Raw genomic sequence first — 9,395 nt, forward strand, 5'->3', positions numbered from 1 at the left:
AGCCGGAAAAGAACCAGAGGAGACCCTCCAGCACAAGAAGGCGTAGGCTGCACGTCAGTAGTCCCCAAATGTGGTGGACAGAAGGCGCACCTGTTGAAAATGCAGATTCCCAGGGCTCCCTTCCATATGTTGATTCAGTGAAGTCTGAGCTGGGCCCCAGGAAAGTCTGATGCACGTGGTCGGCAAACCTTTAAGGAAGCCTCATTCTGCACTGAGGCAGATCGCCCTGGGGTCTATGTGACCATCAGAAATGGCCATCAGAAATCGATCGCAATCTGGTGAGCACTCAAGAGGCACAGACCGCGCTGGTGGCAAGGCCTGGCTGGGAATATAGACAAAGCAAAGAAGACGATGACACAGTGCCGGCCCCCACAATCCAACAGCTGGCAGTATGGAGCCAGCCACGGAGACAGCTGACCGCAACCCAGGCCCCCAGAGCGCACACACCGTGGGGCACAGCAGCTGGGTACTGTCACTTACAAACGTAAACAGGGCCTACGTGCCCGAGGGAGCTGTCATTTTCCACCACCAGGCAAGTGTCTTACCATGATGCTTTTTTGTTTCAAATCTCCCGGGGCTCCCCAGTTACTGCTTATAAAGGAATGTCCATGCTTCCCAGCAGGGCACTGAGACCACCCACATTGCTGTCCCAGACTCACTTCCTGCCCCTCCTACCAGCCACCTCCAGACCCACACTCTATGCTGAGGCCACGCCCAGAGACCTGATCCCCATCCAAAATGTGCCTCCAGACCTCTAGGCCTTTGCTCCAGGCCACTCTGTCCACAGGAATGTCCTCGGGCCTGCTGCTGGATACTCAAGACTCAGGTGAGGTGCCAGTTCTGGGCAGCCTTCCCTGGCACCTGTCCCCACCTTCCCATCCCTCCCGGGGCTAATTAACCCCTCCTCAGTAAACTGAGCGCTTTGCTCCAACTACCACAACTGTCCTTGGCCTCGAGCCCCGGACAGGACTCTTCAGGGTAATACTGCAAGATACGTTAGTTTCCGTCACTACTCCAAAAATCCTACCTGACAGCTAGTGCCCTCAGGCAAATCACCTGGACCAGCAAAGGTGCCAAGTTTCCCTGTGTCTGTTTGGAATGATACCAACCAGAGTGCACCAACGAAGGGGAAGGAAAAGAACTCGTACAGTGCTGGCCCCTAGAAGGTGCCAAATAAGCATCTGTCACCTGGATGGATGATAAAAACGTTGGGAGGAAAAACTTCCAAAGCAAGCGATTACACTGGGGAAAATCACTAGTGGTCCACTGTGTGCTTGCTCGGCCAACCTGTGAGCTCCCAGGGGCCCCCCCCCCCCAGCCTTCTTCAAACACCCTCCCCACCCCCCCCTCCCCGCACCCAGTACAGGTCTCCTGCACAGGAAGTGCTCCAAGAAAGACACAGGATTGATCTGAATTGAGGCAAATGTCATCCACTCGCTGAGCAACCCACAGCTCCCAGAGGGACATCCCAGACAGGGGGCCACTCAGAGCGGGTAGTGGAGAGAGGGACTGAGGACCCCAGGGAACCTGGGCTCACAGGTGAAACAGGTAGATCGCCTTCCCCCTCCACCGGCATTTCTGATTGTTGTCTTATTTCCAGAGCCCTTTCTGCAGCGCTATAAAGAAAGGGTTTTCCGGATCAACTGATGTCCTGGAGGCAAGGGCCAAAAGGTGCAAGAGAGAGTATACACACCCTCCAGTTCTTTAATCTACCAATTAGGTTCTGACCTGCAAGTTTCTCTCCCCACACCTCACCCTCTGGGCTCCAGAGACTAAGGGAGACGCTGCAAAGTCTGTAACATATCCTAATCCCGTCTCTTAGGGCATGGGACCCATAACTACCACCCCATGCCCTTTGAAATGTCATCCTAAGAGTCTGCTCTGAGAACCAGAGTGACGCCTCTTCCCACACATCATTCTACGCCATTCATTTGCTTCTCCGGAGACAATAGGTCACGGTAAGGGGATCGCTTCTAGGATGCAGTCACTTTTGCTCTAGTTTCCAAAGTCTGGTGCCAGACACATTCTATCTCAGCGGCTGATGGCTGTGGGACGTGGGGTTCAGCTGCCTGTTCAGATCCAGATTATACCTCCTGCTACCTGAGTGTCCTCAGGCCAGCTACTTACCCTGTCTAAATCTTGGTTTCTTTGTTTGAATGTCTTATGCACAGTAAACCCTTGAGAGCCGCTCACCGGCTGTTATTCTTCCTGAAGCAGTATAGCGAGGTGACTGAGAGTCCAGATGACGCAGAAGGACCATCTAGATTTGGATCTCAGGGCTTCCCATATTCGCTCTGTGACTTGGGCGGTTCCTTAACCTGTCTTTGCTTCGGCCTCTTCATGCGTGAACACAAATGCCAACATACCCGCTTCGTGGAGTGTGTGTAAGGGTTAAATCTGTGTGATCATCTTCATTACTGCCTGGCACGTAATAAACCTTCAATAAATGGCACTTACTGTACTGGTGACAGCAGTAAAAGTGGAGGTAATATACTACCAACAGTGTAACACTGGCTGCGAGGCTGTTGACTGACCACCTTGTATCCACACTGCGTTTGCTCACCGAGGTCCGGTGCTGGCTTTGCAGGTACACACAAGCTCACAGAATCTGCGGAGCCTTGGGTGGCAGGAAAATGGAGGAAGCCCACTGAAGCTCCTCCTCTCTGCTCTGCCCACACTCCATAAGTAAGAGCAAAGGGGCCTCCGGGCAAGCTTCAGAGCACTAAATGCAGCCTCAAAGCCACACATTGTACTTTGATTTTTCCTAAACACTGGGCTCCTCTAACCATTTCATTCCCTGTTCGGTTAAGCTTTCTGTGGCAGCCCTGATTTGTGTTACTCGTTACTAATTTTCTTCCCGGTGGTTTGAACTTCTTGGTCAGGGCTGCCCAAAGGACATTGCACATCTCTTGGATGGTCTACGGGGGGTGCCTGGAGGGCATGCTCTTGGGATCCTGAATCGCCAAACCTCAGCACTAAACCTGGCCTAGAGACAGAGAAGTGGTTCCCTAAGTAGAAAGGAAAAGCATATAACCCTACAACCTCAAGGTCCAAAACTGCATTTCATTAGCACTCACTTCAAGTCTACAGGAGCATGTGGGCCTCAGGCAGTGGGGTCTTGCTCTCACTCAGAGAAAATATAATCACAGAACAGGTGCATCTACAGGTGACGTCCTCCCAGAGGCACAAGTTTGCAAAGAAGCAAGGTGTCTCCCCTCCCCCCAAAAAGATTATTCTCTTATCCTGAGAAATAGTGTACATACAACGAGCAGAAGCAGGTGATGACTTTTATCAGCTACACTGGACCCAGCTGCAGAGAAAGTGGATGCAGCTTGCCCAGAAGGATTTTCTCAACCCACTCTGCTACGGAGACCACCACCTTCATGAGCACAGGTGGGTACAAACCACTGAAATCTTGCCATCAGACCAGCGCTGGAGAAAGGAAGAACAAACCTTCCCCTAAAATCCAGCCTCTGTTATCCCACCAGAAGCTTATCTAAGAAAACAAAGGGTCATCTGTATCTATGTGCGCCTAGCCTGTCCTTCCGGAAGTCGTTATCTCTGCCTGATGATAAAGCATCTGAACATCCAAGATTCCCACCCAGGCAGTCTCACACCGATACCAAAGCTGGTCTTTGCAGGTAAAAGAGCCACAAGTTGGATCCACTGTACTGGTTCCAACTGACAGAAAATCAGGGAATCACCCCAAAACACCATCAGTGCCCAAATGTTTCCCTTTGAGTAACGGCATATCCCCCATTAATTAATACAAAGGGGAACTTTGGAGAAAAGAATATAAAACTGCCTGATTTTTACATAACGTTCCTTGAGGAAGCAAAAAAGCACATAAAGCAGTAATTATCACATTTTCAAAGCCACTGCACAGAGTGTCATATATCTGTAAACATCTCATAAATGTTTTGGGGGCTATTTGAAATCTGAAAACAATATAAATATTTGCATACCGTTGGACCCTTTCATTATCTGACAATTTCCAGCAACAATCAAACCAGGCAGCCTACCAGCCTACCTCACTTTATTTCAGCATTACGCACACTCACATTTACCAAACAAACGTCTGGTAAATCCTGTGCACTGAACACTATTTTATCATTTCTATCATATAATAATATAATGGAACTAGCCTATCTGCCAATCAGATCTGGCCCCATCTGATCACACAGCCATCTCTACTTTTAATATATGTTCCAAAGGTAGAAAGATGGAGTAAGAGAAGGGAAAAGTGTTTTTTTGTTTTTCCAAATGCATCAAAACCCAACTGAAGTTCTTCTAATTCCTTCTTCGCACTGAATAACAGCAGTGTTTAGTCAGAAGCTGGGAGAGGGGGCTTGCCTGCATCTGGGGGAACTCATCACCCTTTATGATGGTGTGAATCAATACTCTGGATGAATTTAATCCCTAGTAAAGAAAAACATGCAAGAAAGGGTCTTTCTTTCCATGTGTATACCCTGGGCTGCACGAAACAGAAGTCAACTCACAGCCTCCCACCTGCCATCAATGACTCCAGGCTGGGGCAGAAATCCAGAGAGGGGCCTCCTGTTTGGAATGTCTGCATGCATGGGCTTTTCAAAAGAACCTGGCAAGTCCAGAAAGTTCATGCAACTTTAATATTTCAAATGTGTCAGAAAACAGTCATGGGCGGAGGGGCAAAGAGAACCTGACAAGCTAACGTAGGGTCAAGTGCAGGTGCAGTCGCCTGCCTGGCAAGAGATCATAGGGGGCTGTGGAGTGGGTCTGAGCTGGTGTTAAAGGCTCGGATCTGAAAGGCAGAGACGGCGACAGCTCTCTGCTGCTTGGGCCTCGGGGGCCGGCGGGTAGCGGGTCCCTGAGGCGCCCTGGGGTTCAGACATCTCTAAAAGAGCCTGCGCCCGGAGCCCCCTCCTCTTTCCAAGATCGCTTTTTCCAGGTACCAGCCGCTCGGAGCCACCAGAGGCATTTCGCTGCTATCCCCATTAGCGCCCGCCCGCACCCTAAGCGGACAAGGGCTCCGCACTGAGCTCGGGGCGTACGGATCCCGTACCTCGGGCTGCGGTCCCCGACTTCCCCAGCCTCCGCAGCAACAGTTTTCTAGCCAGAGAAGTACCGCAAACGTCTCCTGGGGGAAACGCTCACCTGAACCCCGGTCGCCAAAGCCAGGGCCAGGGCCACGGAAGGAGATCCAGCCTGGCCCTGCGCACGGCGATGGGAGATGGGCCAGGAGGAAGGACTGCAAACGTCGGGCTCAGAAGATCGCACAGAAAGAGAAACTTCCCGAGTGCGCGAGCGAGGTTGCGCTCCCGCTTCCAGGGGTGCAACCTGAGTCCCCGGGCAGCTGGTGCGCAGCCGGCGACAAGCGCAGGCGAGGGGGCCCGAGCGGCGGCCGGTCCCGCTCCCTGGCGCGATGGGGGTGGCGGGAGCGAGTCTTCGTCCGGCGTACGTGGGTCCCTCCGCGCCCAGGGTCCCTGGAAGGGGACCAGGACGGTCCCGTAGGACACATCCCGGGCACTGGGCGGGGAGGAGACCTCGAATCCAGGCCCCGAAGGGACGCGGTGGCGCAAACAAAGTTGGGGCGCAGACACGCTCGGTCCGTGGGTCCCCGCGTCCGCGCGCCCCCGCCCGCGGCGCACCACTACTTACACGAACACTCCGAAGAGCAGGGCCCGGACCCCGATCTCGATGGCCAGCTCCCGCATGGTGCGGTCCGGAGAAGCTCCCGGGGCGGCGGCGGGCGGCGGTGGCGGCGGATGGTGCTCTCGGCGGCTCCCGCAGCTCGACCGGCGCCGGCTCGCCAGACCCGGGGCGGCGAGGGAGGCGCGCTACAGGCCGCGGGCGGGGGCGGGAGGCGGGCGCCGGGCGGGGCGGGCGGGCGCTGGGGAGTGGCTCGCCCGAACCTCCCCGCCGCGGGGCCCGGGGGCTCGCGGACGCCGCGCCCGCCGCTCCCCGCCCCGCGGCCCCGCGCCGAGCCGGGGGCGCCCTGGGGACTCCCCGCGCCCTGGCGCCGAGCGCCGCCTCCGCGCCTGCCCGGGCGAGGGGAGGGGAAGCCCGGGGAAGCCCCGCCGCCGCTGGCCCGCCGCCGCCTCCCCTCGCGCTCCCCGGCTCCCCCGCCAGTGGGCGGCCCCTGCGCTCGGCTCCCGGGGCAGCGCGCTCGCTGGGTCTCCGCCTGCGGCTGCTCTGCGGCTCCGGGCTCGGCCTCCGACTCCCGCTGGCCGGCCTCGGGCTCCCGGCGCACGCACGCACGTGGGCAGGTGGCGGAGACGCGCCGGGGGATTCTCAGGCCCAGGCAGCCCCGACAACCTCTGCTCCTGCGGAGCCCCGCACCCTCCCTCCCGCTTTTTTGCTCTCCCTACCCCTTGCCAACCTGAAATTCTTCCCTTTATTGTCTATAAAGTTGCCCCCGCCCCCTTCCCACCACCCACCCCGAGAGCCCTAGTAGGCTTCGTTTTGCGCTCAGGAACCGCCAGCCAGCCAGGCTCCGGAGTCCTGGCACACGGACTGAGGGCAAAGGTGAGCCTGGCTCTTCACCCACCCACCAGCGCCAGGCAGCCCCTGGGGTGGGCTTCCTCCGACCCCCACCCTCAGCAGCTTTGGGGCTGCAGCGCTGTGAAAAGCGAAAAGGACAGGCCCTTGGGGTCAGCCATGAGCCCCTGGGGCAGTAAGACCAGGAGTGTCATCCTTAGGGTTCACAGTCAAAGGCCAGACCTTCACCACTGGCTGCTGGCCTGGGGGTCATGACCTCAAGCCAGAGCCCAGAGGGGATTTGGCTTTGCTTTTCCCATCCCCTGTCAGGACTGCGAGTATTTCCTTTAGCTTTATTAACTTAAGCCAAATGGACATTCAAGATACAAAGCTCACACTAACCATTAGTTTGTCCCTGGGGAGACCAGATCTCGTGGGTTTTAGGAGAGATCCAGCCAGGATTTTATGAGTATGAGAAATGGATTAGAGGGTAGTCCCTGGGAATGAGGAACCATATCTCAATTTTGGACAAAGGGGGAGTAGGTGGAGAGAAGAGCTTTGGAGGAGGGCTTTGGCACCAGCAAAGGACAAACAGACCCTGCCTCCAAGGGGACACATGACAGACCCGAGATACCTAAGCCCAGACATCTCAGGGTCTAGGGACAGAGAGGCAGACAGAGGAAGAACAATCCTAGCTCTGTGTGGAAGAGGCTTCACATCAAAACCACAGGCAGTGGGGTGCCTGGGTGACTCAGTCAACGGTTAAGCATCTGACTCTTGATTTTGGCTCAGGTCACGATCTCACAGTTTTGAGATCGAGCCCCATGCCAGCACAGAGCCTGCCTGAGACACTCTCTCTCTCTCTCTCTCTCCATCTCTCTCTCTCTCTCTCTCTGTCTCAAAATAAATAAAAATAAATTTTTAAAAAACCCACAGAGGAATCAAATTCCTCTGATTTGCCCATCTCTGTACACCCAATGCCTGGCACACTGTGCTTGATGAGTTTTTGGCAAATTAATGAATGGACTATGTATCTCAGTTGGTATGTGGGGTGTCAGGTGTGGTGGAAAGGGAAGAACTTGGGGGAAAGAGGTATGGTTCTGTCTCCTCTGTGTCTTGGGCCTTGAACACAACTGGATTCACGCAGGTTGGCCAAGTGGTATAGGAGATCCTATAGTCAACCCAATGAATTCTAATGACCCAGATCTGAGACTGGCAGGTGGCCATATTCCAGGAAGGGACACTAACAAGAGCCCATGTTATTAAAATATCCCTTGTTGGGGCGCCTGGGTGGCTCAGTCGGTTAAGCGTCCGACTTCGGCTCAGGTCACGATCTCACGGTCCGTGAGTTCGAGCCCCGCGTCGGGCTCTGGGCTGATGGCTCAGAGCCTGGAGCCTGCTTCCGATTCTGTGTCTCCCTCTCTCTCTGCCCCTCCCCCGTTCATGCTTGGTCTCTCTCTGTCTCAAAAATAAATAAACGTTAAAAAATTTTAAAAAGAATAAATAAATAAAATAAAAAAATAAAACATCCCTTGTTATAAGCACCATCTGAGTGCAGCCTGTGCAAAGCCGTGCGCTAGGTGTTAGGATTCATAACCTGGATAATTATGGGAAGGATGGGGAGCCAAAGAGTCGTGAAGAAACATCAAGAAGCCATGCAAAGCAGTCTTAGTAAGTCCAAAGCAGTGCTTCGGAAAACTGGATCAGTCAGAGGTCAGAAGTTCGAGTCATTCCTTTGGTCTGGGATGGCCGGGGACTAGCCTTGTAGAGGACAGTTGGTTCTTGTAAGGCACAGTAGGAAGACACAAAGGGAGGAAATTCTGGGTGAAGGTAAGAGGGTAGATGCAGAAGGTTGGAAGAGGTTTGGAGGGCACAGTCGGTCCACCTTCCTGGAAGAGCAAAACCAAGCGTAGGTTCGTGGCAGAGAACTAGTTCTCACATCCCTGCCCACCAGAGTCGGTTACCAAGATTACAGAATTAGAACCTTTGTGCCACAATGTGTTTATCATTTTTGCTTGTATTAGAGATGCCTTGGGAGGGAGTTTGAAAGGGCATGTGATCTCATTGCTGTAGTCATTAAGAAGTGACTCTGAAACACATCTAAAGAGCTGCCCAGTTCAACTTCCTGTCTGATTGCCTGAATCTATTCTCTTGGTTCTTCTTCTCTCTGTTCTGTCTGCACTGTATTGGCTTCAGTCTCAGGTTCCTGGTAGTTGCAAGTTGGCTGCAAGAATCCCAGCTTTGCAGGCTCTCAGAGTCAAATCTGGCGGGAACGACCTTGATCTCGATCCCAGAGCTCCCAGCCAAAATGTCATTGAATGTCAGTGGCACTGCCGGACATGAATCCATCACTGTGGCCAGGGAATCCTGATGGACTGACTGTCTCAAGCCTGGGTCACATGCTTGATCCCTAAGCAGGGAATGAAACCTTCACCCAAAGCCCCACAAATAGGGGCTGATACTTTGGAGTAGGGAAATTGTTTGATGTGTAGCAAACAAACAAGGGCCAGGACACCCCCAGGCAGACTGAAGACAACTGGCATGTACCCCACCCCCCACCACCGAATTCTTGTCTACGCGCGCAAGGTCTTTCAACCAGTGAATGAGTTCTGCTGGGCGCTCCCTGGTAAGACAGCACCGCTTTGTCAACACAAATTTGCAAGACTTTAAACAAAGCTGTGATGTCACCCAAGGCTTGCCCTTTGCTATCCAGGCTCTTCCCCTCTTCCTTCTTTACTCCGGTCAGCAAGCCTGTCATCTGCCCTAATGATGTCCCTTTTCATTTACCAGATTTGGCTTCCAGGGAAAGCTCTAGCCTTCTTTACTGTATAAACCTGGATCAGGATATTTTGTGGGCTCTCTCTCATGGAAGAGTTTCTAATTTAAGGGAGGTCACTCTTGAAGGGCAGGCGGGTTCTCTTCCCAGTGAAAGGGGACTG

The 9,395-nt window shown here is 53.9% G+C and overlaps 1 protein-coding gene across 1 annotated transcript in view; it reads right to left on the bottom strand.

Annotated features, from left to right (window-relative positions):
- PLPP4 (phospholipid phosphatase 4) overlaps positions 1 to 5,709 on the bottom strand; it is a 127,376-nt gene extending 121,667 nt beyond the window's left edge. Inside the window, exon 1 of the mRNA XM_030334804.1 lies at positions 5,638 to 5,709. Coding sequence (XP_030190664.1) covers positions 5,638 to 5,693 — 56 coding nt within the window. The 5' untranslated portion in view covers positions 5,694 to 5,709. The remainder of the gene's footprint in view (positions 1 to 5,637) is intronic.
- Positions 5,710 to 9,395: the final 3,686 nt, after the last annotated feature.

The sequence above is a fragment of the Lynx canadensis genome, chromosome D2, assembly GCF_007474595.2.
Source record: "Lynx canadensis isolate LIC74 chromosome D2, mLynCan4.pri.v2, whole genome shotgun sequence".
Lineage (NCBI taxonomy): Eukaryota > Metazoa > Chordata > Mammalia > Carnivora > Felidae > Lynx > Lynx canadensis.